This window comes from Megalobrama amblycephala, linkage group LG23 (assembly GCF_018812025.1).
Source record: "Megalobrama amblycephala isolate DHTTF-2021 linkage group LG23, ASM1881202v1, whole genome shotgun sequence".
NCBI lineage: Eukaryota > Metazoa > Chordata > Actinopteri > Cypriniformes > Xenocyprididae > Megalobrama > Megalobrama amblycephala.
In genome coordinates this window covers 18,475,354-18,492,107 of record NC_063066.1, presented here as the reverse complement: position 1 = coordinate 18,492,107, position 16,754 = coordinate 18,475,354, and the positions used below count along the sequence as shown (strand labels likewise).

Genomic DNA, 16,754 nt, shown 5'->3' with positions numbered 1-16,754 from the left:
CTTTCATGAAAACAGTATTCCCTGGTGGCTGTGGCCTCTTCCAGCAGGATAATGCGCCCTGCCACAAAGCATACATTGTTCAGGAATAGTTTGAGAAGCACAACAATGAGTTTGAGGTGCTGACCCAGATCTCAATCCAATCCAAGTCCGATCCATATAGTGTATATATATATATATATATAATATATATTACATTAAATGTAAGGTTAGATCTATTACTTTTTTCCTGTATAGCAAGTAAACTGTTACCAATTAACAGGGTTTTAGCTTTATTTAAAAGTTTATTTAAAATGTGTCTGAGAATTTAAACACTGAACATAGGCATAGAACATTTTTGTTACCAACAGCACAGATCTATTAAACATCACCCCCTACACTTGTTTTCCAATTTAAAGTAAAGCGATGTAGTTCATTGCAAAGTCCCTCCCCCAGGTGTCTGTTCGTTGTGCATGTGCGTGCGCTCTCTGCACTCAGTACCCAGTCCGCTCGCGCACAGGAGCGCACTGAGCATCTCGGCGGAACAGTCAGACCTGTCCAAATCCGGCAATTCGCACACAACTTTCTTTTTCTTTGTTTGAGGAGGCTGGCAACAAGGAACTGCAAAACTCGTTTTTGTGTGTGTGTGTATGAATGTATATCAGTCAGGGGAACATAGAGGGTTTCAACTGTTGTCGGATATCACATTCTCAGTCGCCGTTACCATGCAAGTTCACATCGCCAGCATCTTGCTGTGTGGAGTGTCGGGTGAGTTGTTGTGCTTCAGGTGTTATCCTCATTCATTGTAGAAGAGAAAGCAGCCTGATTTCATGATGTTTATCACTCAAATCAACTTTAACTATTAACAGTGAATTTTCACTATCAAAAATAGTTTTAAATCATGTCCATTTTTGCCCCTTGTGGAAGCATCTATTATTCCGTTGCTTTTGATACATTGCCGATTACTGGGGAATATTTATTAATTTTATTTTACGGTTAACCATTGAGCCACGTGCGAATTACTTTCAAAGGTCGACTTTTTATTTATTTTCTTCGTGCATTCGGTTGAGGTTCGTCTTGCAGCCTTAGAGACGTTTTGTACGTTTTATCTTGAAGACATTTTTAACAAAACACCAAAGACTTTGTGATATGTAAATCAATAGTTAGATTATTAGACGAGCACTTGTATTGTCAACGTGCCCTCAGATACAGACAATAATCAAGCCGCTGTTGCTATGGTTACCTCCTCAAGCAAAGGCGATTTACGAGTTTATATATTTAGCGCGAGTCTGACTAACTTGTAATATAACGTTCGTGTTGTCAATGAATCGTTTGAACGGTGTTGAAACTTTTGTAAAAAAAAAAAAAAAAAAAATAGACATATATATATATATATATATATATATATATATATATATATATATATATATATATATATATATATAATTGAATAAAGTATAGAATAGAAGTCTGTGTGTAGGTCAGGTTTTGCCTTCATTGAGGGAGCCAGCCAACGGTCACCACAAGGAAAATCAGCTGAATAAACATACTAAACAACGTTTTAATTAATATCTAAAAAAAAAAAAAAGAAAAAAAAAAAGTTGTTTAAGGGTCAGTGGATAGGAAATATCTTGAATTTAGTATAACAAATAGAAAAAGTCAATAGAAAGTCCCCACTGTGGTCCAAAAAAGACTGTGTATTTGAATACCTATTTGGAATCTACTGTATGATTTGTATAATAACAGTAATAATAACAACATATTTGTTTTATCTTGATTGTTGCTTATAGTCTATGTTCTCCAATTTGTAGGATGAGAGATTTAAGCAGCACTCAAAAGCAGAAAAACTCCTTTTCTTGATCCAAGCACCACTCAATACAGCTGCAGGTCCTCAAAGAAATGTTTTTATGGACTTGTACTACCTGAATAAGAAAAGTTAAGAGAGCAATTGGAGCAGGATGAGTATTTGTGTGGTTTGCACATATAACTGGTGCAATGAGAAGCAGTGCATCATGGCAGTATTGATTTATTGATTCAACTAGAAACCTAAGAATATCTTAATGGAATATTTTATGATATCAGGGAGGGGTTACCTTTCAAAATGTTGTTATTTGTTGAAAATATCTTAATTAGGATCTGATTAAGATCATGTTAATTGTTATAATTTGCGGTGACATTTTATTTTACACTTGAAACATTTTACAGAACACTTTGCAATAGGCACCCATTCATAAGCTTTTTATAATAATTATAGTATAATAGTTATTAATTATCAATCATGACCTGTAATACATACAACGGAATAACATATGCTGTGCAGAATCATCCATTGTGTTCTATTAATTTTTTTTACAGCTTTTATCAATAAGATGCTTTTGAAGTATATCTATATTTTCTCTGTTGTATAAATTCATCCTAGACCTATGCTGTGTAACTCCCATTAAAAGAAAAAAAAAAGCTACTGCGTGATAAATAGCCCTGCGCTGCACGGTCTGCCTCTGAGCTTTTGCTACACTACAGCAATTCTTCACATTGACACACATCTACTTCTTCTGCTGAGATGTATATTCATATAGGTTGCTTTGAGAATGACTTGCAGTTATGTGAGTCATAAAGGTTGTGTTGAAACATCGAGTGAAGAATAAGAATAAAACCTTTAATAGATTTGTATCAATCATGAGAAAAGTAGCTATGCAGTGCAGGAGCTTTGTGATGTTCATTCTTCAAAGTGGTCATATTTCAGTATGCATTTTAGAAGTTTTTCAAGGTGATTTCTATGACCTCAGGTAATTCAGGTAATATTTTTGAAAACATGTAGGAAAAGGGGCCATTTTAAGTTAACACGATTGAACATAAATTAAATGTAAAAATATGTTTGAAAAAGGCGTTACACCTCACAGTACAAGAAACAGACAAATGCAGCAGTGCAAGACAATAAATAATGCTCAATTTCTCTCTTTCCCTTTGTCTTTGTCTCTTGTGAAGTGGTGCTGACCATGTTTAATGTATCAGAGGATCAGGCTCACTGCCCACTGGGCTACTTCCCCTGTGGAAACCTCAGTACCTGTCTTCCTCAGCTACTACACTGCAATGGCGTGGATGACTGTGGGAATCAGGCAGATGAGGAGAATTGTGGTTAGTTCAGACTCCTTCCTGTCTGTCTCTTGTTATGTCCTCTGTGTGCTATTCTTCTCCTTTATTTTTTATTTTATTTTACATTGTACTGTAAGGCAATGGTATTGAGCTTTTTTAATAGTCGGTTCTAATTCTGATGTACAGTCTGTGTATGAGTGATTTTTTTTCAGTGACTCTTTCTTAGGTTAAATCGTTACTCCAGTAGGTGGTTTCTCTGATTCATTCAGAAAGATGAGTCATTGAATCATTCATGCAAACGAGTCATTGTAAAATGTTAATTCATTATATATAAGAGTTTATTTGCAAAAACCTATAAAAGCCACAATTAAAAAAAAAAATAACTGACTGCTGTGTTATTCTCCACATATAGCATGTTCTGAACCCTAAATACGTTTTGTCAGAAAAGCTGGAATTGTCCATTGTCAAGGCATCGCGAGTTAACGTTTTACAGCAGAAACCGACAAGCGCCCTTGTTGTTGGGCAAAGTCCGTTTTAGTGAATCAGTACGCAGTATTCAGGTCAGGTGACAAGGCTGCTAGTCACTTCAAAAAGACGTGCTAGCTGAGGGGAGTTTCATCAAAGCTGACTAAAAGTGATCGAGGATTTATAATTTCGACTCCTGCAAGTCCTTGTACACCATATCTTACTTGTTGAACCCTTGGTTGTCCTTTTGCGTTTGGGTGTGCGCGCGTATATGTGCCGATCTGTTTGTGTGTGCCTTTGTGTGCACGTGTGTTTGAATGTGTTCACATGTGTTTAAGTGTGTGCAATGACAAAAAAATTACTTGGTTTGGTTTAACATGAAATCTGCTTTTGCCAAAAAATGACTGTTGGAGTTATCTGACTGGAGCTAAAAAACAAACTTTTAATATATATATATATATATATATATATATACAAAACATACTTTCAATGAACTTTAATTTTGTAAGTTACTTGTATTGTTTTGGAATTATTACTACTTAATCAAAACAACCCAACTGCAGTTTGATTGATATTACTTGGAATACACAACGGAGTTAGGCTATATGTATATATATATATGAAGTGTTTGGTTCCAAAACGCTATAAATCCATTTTGACTAATTTGACTAAAAATATGTTTTCTTTATCAAGAAATCAGCAAGATGAAAACCACTATTTTCTGTTTCAAACTTTCACATAGCATCTTTTGGTTATAAAAACATTAAACATTCAAATCCTAGATTTTGATTTTCAAAGGTTTATTATAAAAACAGATTGCTTTTTCCCCAAAATGTAATAAATCCATGACACTTTTTTTTTTCTAAATGCAATTAATCCATCAATATAAAAGTTATTTTTCATATTGGAAATACACAACAAATTAAGTTGATTCACATATATGAAAGCCTCTGAACTTTGTCAATACTGATCTTAAATACAGGCATTTGACTAATAATACACTCAGGCGTTGCTCCCAAAATGAATTTGAGTCATCTTGTGAATGTTATGAATTAATTATGTCTCTGTTTGTCATTACCGATTAAGGAGTATCTGACACCACCGCACAGTTAAAATAAACACATGTGCCAAGTACATTGGTTTTAAAAACGGCTTTTAAAAACTGTTCATGATTCAGTTTTGGAGACCGTGACAGAAGTTTGATGCTGTCGTGGAACAAGCAACAGCCGGCATTTTTCCTCCTCCCGACTCGAGTGCCTCATCTTCTTAATCTCCTCACGTAAATGATTAGATTTTGATTACTTACGTTTCTTCCCCACCGCAGAAACCACCACAGGTTTATCAATGGTGTCAAAATGATTTGTTGATCACAAAGTACAAAGCAGATAAGGAAAACTAGAATGCCGGGTGTATTCAGAGCGCCAGCATTACTGTTTACAGTGCGTGGAATGGTGTGCTGTGATTGGTTGAGCGGATATATTCTTTTTTTTTTTTTTTTTTTGCATCTTATCTTTGATTCTTGTGATTTTCTCTGACTATTTCTCCTTCCCCTTCTCTGTTCTTCATTCTATCTGTGTGAGGTGCAACTATGTGCCAGTTGAGTTTGCTTTCACTGCTGGATTCTGACTCTAATACACAATCAGTCAAATTAAAACAAAGATTTATGCAATTTTCATCTGCACAAAGTGTCATATTTCATTTATCATCTCATCCATCTCCCTGAATAATGGCAAGCCTAACAGTTAAACAGTTTGGTTTATCGTGGCTTATCAAGCCCCAATTGATTTTGTTCCCCGTGCAGGATTATCCTCTACTATCCCTCAAAGGCTTTCTGCTGAGAAAGTACTGATGAAGAACCAATTAAGTTGTAATTGTCCTCCCACCTTAAAATCAAATAGCATTCCGTGATTTGTTAACAATTACCTTCTGATTATTTATTTTTTACAAGACAAAACCCACAGTGCAGTTTATCTTGTGAAGAGGCACTGTGCAAATGGGTAGTAATTTCCCGTTGATTCTTCAGTGATCATTTACTCCAGCAATGTCACAACATGTTATAATGGAGGTTATGTAGGCAGTTTTGATAATGTCATACTTGTCAGAAGCAGAACATGCCCAGCCATTTGGCTACTGTCTCACAGCATCTGTCAAAGCGACTGTATCAAACTCAATCTTATGTGTCAACATTTGGTCCCTACAGCAGTGGGCACCATGTGTAACCTTGTCTTACTCGCTTTCACAGCCTTTGTATGATGGAGAAGAGGGGGAGATTAAAAGGCCTTGCGTCAGTACCAGACTCTAAAAGGTCAGGGCGAAGGGAAATGTCACATTGTACATAATATCTTAAGACATTTACTTGCCCTGTATGTTAAGTCAAGCAGAACAGGAAAGACACGAAGTGAGAAATCCTCTAATGCTTTTCCAAATCCTTGAGATTGGTATTCCGAGCATTTGAGATTCAACTCCCTCCTTTCTTATCGCATTCCCCTTGTCGTAACTGAGTTATCAAAGCTTTTTCAGGGCCAGAAAGGTCACTTTTGGATATCTCTGTAAACGGTGGGCATGAATCATCCAGGCTTAGCACCTGGCATGCATGGAGACGATTGCTCCCGCTGTTCTTCGAAAAGTTGGGTATCAATGAAAGACCAAGTGACCTAAGTGATAAGCTGTACTTGAGCTCTCGAAAGATGATAAAAGTATTTTTTCGAACTAGAAAGAAAAGAAATAGTACCTTTTAGATCTGATAGATAATAAAGTTTTGGATAAACAATTGAATACAAAATGAAATGCGGGCCCACCCGTAGTCAATCTCATTCTGTCTTTCTCTCATCTGCGCTCTTATGAGGATGAAAGACAGGGACACGGCCACATTTTGACTCTGGGTGATGCCATTTGTCATTTTTGCCATGAACGCTTTGAACCTCAAGAGCTTTGTCAGATTGTAAAATTCGAGTCCCTCAGGAGCAAGAGTATTCATCTCTGGGCTCATATACATTTTGTCATCACTAATGGTGTGTAGCTTTGATTTAGCATCGGATTAATCTTTGAAACTGAAGATATATTGCTGCACCGTGGACAGTCATCCATTATGACGGTGGTTTAGTCTATTCAAAATAATCTTCTTTCTCTCAAAGTGATTTTTTTTTCCAATTCTTTTGCTGCCAATATTGACTTCTGTGTGGATTTTCTTCTTCTAGAAAATGTCTTTCCTGTAGCTTTTGTGAATTGTTTCAACAGTGGTTAGAATTTGATTGTTTTGCTAGCTGGCAATTGAGACTCTGACTGTGTCATATGGAGGTTGGATTTTTTCTCTGCCATCCAGCGAATCTAAAATATCTCACCAGGCTTTCTTCTGATTTCATGTTCCGCAATACCAAATAAACAAAGCATTAAGTTAATCTTCTCGGTCAACAAACTGCTACGTCATCCCACCTGTTTATTACTGTAGGCCGCATGCATTCCCTTCAGCAAGTTATGGTGTAAAGTCAAGCATGATCTAAAACAGGCACATAAACTAAAAAGTTTGATGAAAAGAGGGGAAAACATCATCCTCCACTAACAAATCAGACAGCTTTTTAAACTACTCATGACCACCTTTATTAGAATTTATCATGTTCTATTGTATTTATTGTGGTATATTTTTTAACTAAATTGAAGATTTTATAAATTATAATCTGTTAAGGGAATAGATTTTTCACTAAAGATTTATATTACAACTGTGGCTATAGTTTCTAAATGTGTAGGTTGCTATTTTTTATGACAAATGCTATAGATCAATAATAATAATAATAATAAAAGTCAACATTGGCCTAAGCATGGTAATAAGAAGTCATCAGTGGTATTACCTGTAATTATTTCCTTGTTGTAACAAATGCTATAGTTAAACAATTACAAGAGCTGTTACTTTTTCATAAGGGCAAGTACAAGTTAGAATCAAGAGCTTTAAAGTTCTTGAATTATTGACTAAACAACTGGTTTTCCCCATGTGTAGAATGTGTTCTGCTATTAATAACAGATAGGGTACAACGGGGCTAAAGGCACACCTTAAGATGTGCTTTTCACTACTCTCAAAGTGTATGATTGCAGGAAAAATATACATGAAATAAAATAAAAGTGGTTAATTTTGTATATGTATGAGGTGGTGAGGGGGGCCTTTTACCCCACACATGGGGTAAAAGGCCCCCCAGCATGGGGTAAAAGGCACACGGTATTCATACAAATACTTTAGCTAAAATAACATGTTTTTAATAATGTCTAGGTTACTACTTGTTGGAAAGAATCACTAATTAGCAGTTTTTACTAAAAGTTTGTACTATTTTCTGTTTATTTTGTTCAATAAATATACTGTCAATAAAATAGGCCTATGTTAATATGAAAATATATTAAATACAGAAACAAAATTTCTTTAAAAAGTAAAGATTCTGAAAGCATTGAAGGAGATTTCAAAATATTTAATATAGATTTAAAGTAGTAACAATAAATGATATTTTATTATGAAATAATAATATAATATTCATTAAATATGGATATTATCTCTAAGATGGATACCCAATTTGATATATTTGGCATCTGAATCTAACCATGTCATGTCAACAAATGGAAAAGTCAGTCAGCTATTCATTATCATGTTAATTATTGTGCCTTTTGCCCCAACATCAGCGGCACTTTTTACCCCAAATACCATACTTTTACATATTCTTTCCGTTATTGAAAAACTGTTGCTAAAATTACCTTGAACAAAACTGAAAATCGTTAAGAAGACCTTTGTCTGAAAATACAAACATTAATTTAATAGATTCTCATTTGCTACTTAAATCAACAACATTTTCACGTACATTTTGAAAAACGAATGTTTAGGAAAGTGCTGCGGCAAGTTTTTGTGCCATCTAGTGGTTTAGAGGAAAATAAAATCAAAGGCACCTTTTGCCCCGCGGCGCCTTTAGCCCCACTGTACCCTAGAGGAAAAACCTGGCTTTCAGATATTCCAAGAGATGACAGAAAATTAACATTTTTAGTATTAGAAAAATAAAAGACAGTTTTACTTCCCATGGTACTTTGTAAACAAGTTATGTTATCAACCAACTTTGCATGTGATACCAAAAAAGATCATTTTGCAAAAATAAATAAGCAAACAAACAAACACATCAACCCCTCAGTGTTCAAATCAAAACTATGCCCTTGCAACCAAGGAGAAAACCAATCCTTATTTTTTGGAGGCAGTCCAATTGATGGTTAGAGCAGTGTTTCTCAAACCTCTCCTGGGGACCCCCACCACTGCACATTTTGCATGTCTCCCTCATCTAACACACCTAATTCAACTCTTGCAGTCTCTACTAATTAGCTGATGACTTGAATCAGGTGTTTTAGATGAGGGTGACATGCAAAATGTGCAGTGGTGGGGGCTCCCCAGGACAGGTTTGAGAACCACTGGGTTAGAGTATAAACCTATACAGGGAGTTTAAATGTTGCAATCTCAGATTTGATGATAAATATTTGAGTTCATATTGAAAGTTCCTGACTTTTCATTTCAGATTTTGATATTTTGGGAAATCTAAACACAGTTTGAGATGTTGTTGAGAGTCTATTTCCCTGAAGAAAATTCTGAGAACCTAAAGTTTTTAAAAGTTTAAAAGATTTCTTATTACAAGAAACAATTTATATATTAATGACCTTTATTATTCCCCCACCCCACAAGTATTAGCCATCTCAGTATTTAATTAACGGCCTTCTAGTTTAAAAGAACAGCAAATTAACAAGGTCATGATGCACAGTTGGATATGTGACTCCAGGCAACTGCTGAAAATGCTTTAATCTCTGATGGATTGGTTAAAGGATTCAACAAACATATTATCATTAATTTTCATACGCTGAGCATGTCACTTTTGTTTTGTTTTAGAAAAACGCAGTAGTAAATCCTATTCATTTTGTTTGCTTGGCTTAAAATGCAGACTGCAATGTTAATAAGGTGCCACAATGTGTATTGATTCAGTGTCCATTCATTACTTCCCAATCACAGAGCCATTATTTATTACTAATTTACAGTGCCATTATCGAAATGTATAACTGAAGGATTTTTCAGCCAAGGGTCCATTAAATAAAACTAGTAAAACAAATTTGTCAAAAAAAAAAAAAAAAAAGCAAACTCAGAACTGCACACTCACAAAGGCAAGACCGTTGGAGTGTCAGGGCTCTGTCACCAAACAAGAATAAACCAGACCGAAGTGACAGAACCCTGATATGCACAGTGGTTAGTCATCACATTAAATGGGACAGAAATTGTGTCGCATTTGCCATATTTATTATAGAGGAACAATGTGAAATGCAATAAACTAATGATGCTGTTTTTTTGTTTTTTTTTAAACCTGAATTGTGCAAACTTTGGCAGTTCAGTGATTGGTTCCTCCTCTTATCATTTCAACACAGTTGCTTTTAAACCCATTTTTGTTTCTAATCTCATAGGAGCTTGCAATTTTTCAGAAATACATTCCAGTTTTGTGTGCAATATGTATCAAATGATCTGTAAAAAGGACTGTGGGTGGTCCATGAGAGTGACTTATTGATAAGCCAAAATAAATGGACTTAAAACAGCAAAGGGTGCCTGCAACTCTAAGAAAGATGAATGTACTAATGTAATAATTGATTAGCAGTCTCTCTCTCTCTCAGCGCCCTGTAACCTTGGTCATGCCCCAACAGTTCTGTGATTGGAAAATGATTTCATTTACTGTATGGGCTGCATTTTTGCACTAAAATGTAATGAAAAATTATTGGAATTATCTATCTATTTATTTATCATCTATCTATCTATCTATCTATCTATCTATCTATCTATCTATCTATCTATCTATCTATCTATCTATCTATCTATCTATCTATCTATCTATCTATCTATCTATCTATCTATCTATCTATCTATCTATCTATCTATCTATCTATCTATCTATCTATCTATCTATCTATCTATCTATCTATCGACTTTTGAAGTATGTATATTTCATATAAATGTGTGGTATATGTATATCTTCATGCAGCATACATGTTTTGGATATTCATAGTCCAACATGGATAAAAAATACATCACAGAAATTATATAATTAGGTTATGCAAATACAGTGCTTAAACATTTACAAAACTAGGCACATTAATATTCATCTGTGCTTGAGTATCCAGTAGTCCACAGAGAAGAGTAGATGGATGGATGGTGCAATGTATACTTAACGGGTTGGTTCACCCCGAAATGAAAATTCTGTCATCACCCTCATGCAGCACACGAGAATGAACCTCATTGGTTACGCAGCACGTTTGAGCTTCCGGAAGAGGTTTGTTCTTGCACGTGTAGCAGGTTTGGTTGAGCTTCTGCTTATGTTGAGTTTATGATCAATGTTTACATGCGAGTAAAAGCCTAAATTGAATCTGATCATCATAATTTTCTCTTCAGAAAATTTGGACTAAACCACTCAATTTATATGGATTCGTTTTCCAATCTCTTTATTAGGTTTTTGAAGCGTCCTAGTGGAAGTTGCAAAGGCAGTCAATGGAATTAAATCTGACAGCATTCTGTCATCAAAAATATCTTAATTTCTCTTCCGAAGGAGATTGAAAGTCTTTCGAGTGTGGAACGACATCAGGGTGAATAATTAATGACAAAATTTTCATTTTGGGGTGAACTAACCCTTTCAAAATAGATCAGGAAAAGTTTACTTACCTAGTACTCTTGAAGCAGTATTAACAGTTTGTTGAAGCAGCATAATCATACATTTTGCAGGTCTTTAACAGATTGTTTTTTTTATTAAAGCAGACATGAATGAATAAATGAACTCAAATGGGTGATGTACAGGCAGTCAAATTAATGAGCCATTTGTTGATTGAGGAGATAGATGAAAATGATCAAAGGGCCATTGCAAAGACATCACAGCTCCTCACAGAAAGTGAGATCTTTTGAGAAAAAGAGTCAGGCTGTTGTTTTCCCATGGACTTCAGCTCTAATTTTAAGCCAGAATCAGACCTTCTCTTGTTGTACAGATATATGTTATCTAAAATTGGTCAATGTAGTAATTTAGCATTTAATGAATTAATGATGACTTCAGCTCTGTGGACATTAATAGAATCATAGAGACTTACAAGACCTGAAACCATGGAAATCTTTTCATGTTCACAAAGGCTCAGTGTTTTTTGCTCTACAAGTGGCTGACCCCTACATCCAAAGCTTTGTTTATAAATGTTAGATATTTTTAATGAAAAATGTATCAAAGCCTGTATCCAGGGGCAGATCTACTGGGGTGGCATGGGGTGGAATGGGGTGGCAACTGCCACCCTAAGAAAAAGCTTTGCCACCCCATCTGCCACCCCAGTATTATAACAGAATAAAATATAAATGTTAACAGTGTTTCAAGTACTGCTTTTCAGCAGCGACGCTTCAATGTGATGACCTAAAAAAGACAGCGTAACGCAAAATAATGTCAAGAAACATGTCTTTCAATAAACTGTGCATGATGGTTGCACGTGCACGCAGCGCGCCCAGTGTAGTCAGCTTCATTGACAAATGACTCTTTTGAACCGGTTCTTTGGGAGTCAAAAACATTGCACAGCCAAGTTCACTTACGATTTTTTTCCCATTTGTTCATGAATTGGAAAATTACTGCTTCCCGACTAACTCAGAAGTCCAGTGAGAATATGTCTGAGATTCATTTTGTTTGGCAAGCCGATTCACCGACCGACCGCTCCACTTTCATCATGGATAAAGGTCTTTTTCCGATCCCACGAAACAATAACATGAAATCAATAAGAAGATCCCGATCACAGAAAATAATAGCAGAGTTAGGTAAGAATCTAAACGTATTTGAGCTTTTCTCGATTGCTAACTAGGGCTGGACGATTAATCGAAAAGTAATCGAAACCGAAATTCAGAACCTCTAACCGACGTAATTTTCCCATGTCGGTTATTTCGTTTTTTTAATCCTTCCCTTTTAAAAACATAGCACGACTCTGCCCCATCCAGTCAGTGGCATAAAAGCAAAACACGGAGGTGAACGCCGGTTCAACACCTAGTGATGGCGCACGAGTGGTGAGACATTTGGACATTCAAGCGATTAGACGATCGGATGTGTATTATTATATCGAGCTACCGCGTTCGCGCAGCTGCATTGTGGCATGAACATTCATACAAACAGTAGCTGCACAAAACGTGAAGATCGCGCGCACAGAGAGGAACGCAGATACTAGTTGTCAGCGCTGTCCTGTGATTTATCACTAAAGTAGCTAAGAAACTCAAAACTTATTAAAGCATTTATTTTTCTACTTTTGAAGGAACTATTAACAACCCACAGCTTCACAATTAATAGAGAGACAGTATGACTAATTCACACGCAATCGCTCTCATTACGCACTGGTACTGTGCTATGTGATTTACAATGAGCAGATAGTGACTAACTGCTGATAGTGAGCTATGTCAGATCGCTCTTTCAATAGGAAAAAATATAATAAAAGTCAAGCATATTTACAGTAGCCTACAAACCTTGTCAGTGAACTATGAGGGCAAAAAAAAAACAGAAACAAAATAATCGTTCATTAATCGTAATCAAGGTAAAATGTTCAATTAATCGAGATTTTGATTTTAAGCCATAATCGTCCAGCCCTATTGCTAACACATTATCAGTGATTCAGTTGGACCAGTTTCCCAAACCATTCGTACAGTTCTCAAAACAAAGACACATTTCTCAAAACGTTTAACAATGACAACATTAGGTAGCAAAACTGATGACACACCAGTCAAAATCAGAGAGAGACCTGAAAGAATCATTTGCAGGGATTTTAAACGTACACAGTACCAGTACTTTAGATGAGGGAAATTTCACTATTCTATGTACAGTAAACTGTAGCACGTTATACACCCTCAAACTTGTGATTGTAAACTTTCTTTGTTGCCATTTGTTATGTGAACTGTATTTTTGCAGAACTGAGAAATGACTGCCTAGGGATATAGTCTTGTTTCAGAAGACCAATACACTGCTATAGTGCTGTATATACTGTAATTAAATTTGGCCAAATGTGCAGAGGATACTGAATTTACCTTTAATGTAATTGACAGGATACTGTATTACAGCGCATACCAAGTTCATACATATTTTTCTCATGCTTTTCATCTACTGCAAGATCACTTTACAATAGTAAAATGAAAAAAAAAATCTTTTTTACTGTATCTGCATCTGTAAATTTATTTTTGTATAATGTAGTAGACACTGATCTGCAAAATAATTCCTGAATCCCAATAAGAGGTTTTTGTTACAGTTTATTTAAGTTTTGTGTGCCAAAGTTTGATTTTGTTAGACAAGAATAAGTTTTTGACTAGAACATTTTATTTTGACCTGCAAGTTTGAGGTTTGAGTTGGTGTATAGTTTTGAGATTTTGTTTATAGTTGTGAGAAAATGGTGAATTGTTTCATGAATTATGCGTTGGCAATCAAGAAAAACAGTAACTAGACTGAAAAGTTTGAAAGACAAATTTATGCTGACTTGTCATAAAGCCAACTTAAAGTCTTGTTTAAAAAATGTAAAAACCTTGGTCAGTTAGTCCAGAATAGATGTTCTGGGTGATTGCTAAAGTGTTGCTAGGAGAGGCTCTTGCTATGCAGTTGCTGGGGTGTTGCTAGTTGATAGGGTGTTCTGGGTAAACACACACAGATATTCTCACCTCTGTTAACAGAAACTAAAAAATTGTTTGCAAAAAACATGTTTTTGTTGCTTTTTAACTTGCACTAAAACATGTGATTTATACCATCGAAGTAGCCTGTGTAATATTAATAAAACTGCTCATCTCCTTTAGTGATACAAGCTCAGACTCATTTAGAATCTGTTGATATTTTTCATATAGTGTCGTGATTTGGTGCCATGATGGATATTGAAATCTTGTTATTTATTTTTAATTTTAAACGGTATATACACTAGGCCTGCACGATTCTGGGAAAAATATGAATCACGATTTTTTAGCTTAGAATTGATATCACGATTCTCTACAACGATTTTTTTTCTCATGAAATGTAATGTTTATTGCACACATGAACCATGACAAAACAAAGCAAAGCATACCTTGCAAATCACACCAGATTGACCCTCGTCTTCTTGCTTGAATCCAAAATACTTCCACACCACAGAATGTGAGCCTTTTTTCGGAACAAGTTGAGACTGAGTGGTTGGCTGATTCTCGTCACAAGGACCTGGGTTTTCATCAATATCCATTTTGTTTATTTCCGAACTACCGCGCTCGCTCGACGAGTGAAACACGAGACTAAAACAAAGTCCCTTTAAGACAAGTCATTTCACTCGGCGGCCATCTTTGAAACGCCTCTCGGGCATCCTGGGCATCATGCAGCTCTTTGAATGGGGAAACATAAAATTCTCCAAAACTGTTCGCCAATCTTACGATTAAATTTCATATTTGTAATCACCAATCAAATCTAAAAAAACTGTATTTTTTAGGCTGGATCAAGCTAATGTGCTTGCGCAGATGTAAATGCGCATCTCCTGTGCCGCATTTTAGAGGAGCGCGTCTGACTGTTTCTATAGAAACCAGTGCTTCTAACGGCTGCTGCAGTGACGCGATGACTTTACCAGTCGGCGATTGGCTCTTATTTAGAAGGCGGGACTTATTCCGCCATATTGCCCGTTTCACTTTCTCCCATTCAAAACAATACGAGTGACACGTCTTGTGTTATTCTATAGTCTTTGACTAAAAGGCGCTTTGTCGTTGGCTGAGGGTGAAGCCCCGTGAGAGCGGTCCTTTCAAAATAAAGGCTGATTTTTTTTTTTTTTTTTTTTTTTTTTTAAATCGAAGTCATTTAAAAATGAAATCGTGAACAGGGTGAATCGAGATCGCGATTTTATAACGATTTATCGTGCAGGCCTAATATACACTGCCCTCCAAAAGTTTGGAAACACCCCTGGCAAAGTGTGGTTTTGGACGATATCAGCATAATTCCTTATAATTTTTTGGTGCAAATACATTAAAGTAACTTGACATTATCATTGAAGACCAGCAATAATAATTTTCAATTTGATTACATAATAATGGCAACATGTCAAAGTCAGACATGCCCCTTTTCCAGCTGTGAAGCCTGGTTACTGGTTTAATCTTGGCCCAGGTTTGTAAAAGATTTTTGGGTCAGCACACCTTAATAGCTTCAACAATTGATTGCCAATTAAGTTTAGAATACAATGAACCAATTAGAACCCAGTTTAGGTCAGATAGCTGCTAATGGTGGATATTTTGATGAATCGAAAATTTAATTTTTTTCTATGTATAAACTGTTTATGTGATAAAATATGTTTTCGTGGTTTGTGTTGTTCCTTATCAGTGCAAAATTATCACAAATTAAAAAGGATTCATGCCACTATTGTCCAAAACCATACTTTTCTAGGGCATTTCCAAACTTTTGAAGGGCAGTGTAGATGACTACTTTGTGATAATGCAATGTTTGTGAACTCAGTCCTATTATATTAGGTGTCTTTAACTACTTTGTACTAAAATTTATTATTGTGTACATACATGTTTTTATATTGTACTTATTTAAAACAAAACAAACAAACAAAAATACAGCTTTAATTATCATGTTGAGCCTTCCGTTACCCCTTAACCCAACCTTAAACCTACCCATACCACCAAACCTGTCACTAACCTTACTCGTATCCACATCACTAGCAGCAAAGCAATGTTTTGGAATACAACATGAATACAATAAGTACACTGTACTTATTTATTTATTTATTTATTTTTTTATGTAAGTTCATAGTCGATAAGGACACCTAATATAAGGTGTGACCAAACGTCCATTTTCTTTTTGTGTCCTTGTCCTTGTCCTTGTAAATTTTTACCTACTGCTGTAAAAAGCTCAGTGTGAGACACAAAAGCATTCATCTAAACAAAACTGACATTCTTGTATAGTGTAGAAAACTGTCAACTAAAAAGTAGAAAGCACATGCAATTTGTATATAACAAATATTTCCATAGTGATAAAACATCAACATTTTGACTAGTGTGGTTCGATGACAACTATGTCAAAAACACTGGCAATGGCCAATTTACTGACACAATAACTAGGTTTTGAAGGATGAATTAAATGTTATGGGGGAGAAACTACATTTTGAGGACATGCAATTGAGTTCTGATGTTCCAGCGAACAGTTGTGACAATTGCATTTAAAATTTAGAGAATGTTAAGACAGTTTCAA

At 35.5% G+C, this 16,754-nt stretch overlaps 1 protein-coding gene across 3 annotated transcripts in view; it reads left to right on the top strand.

Annotated features, from left to right (window-relative positions):
- The first annotated feature begins 279 nt into the window (after nt 1-279).
- The window catches only part of rxfp1 (relaxin family peptide receptor 1), a 72,395-nt gene continuing 55,920 nt past the window's right edge, over nt 280-16,754 (top strand). For 2 of the 3 annotated variants that reach the window (XM_048176907.1, XM_048176906.1), the window contains exons 1-2: nt 280-744; nt 2,962-3,111. In XM_048176907.1, the coding sequence (XP_048032864.1) occupies nt 627-744; nt 2,962-3,111 (268 nt within the window). In that variant the 5' untranslated portion in view covers nt 280-626. The remainder of the gene's footprint in view (nt 745-2,961; nt 3,112-16,754) is intronic. The other variant, XM_048176908.1, reaches the window with a different exon arrangement.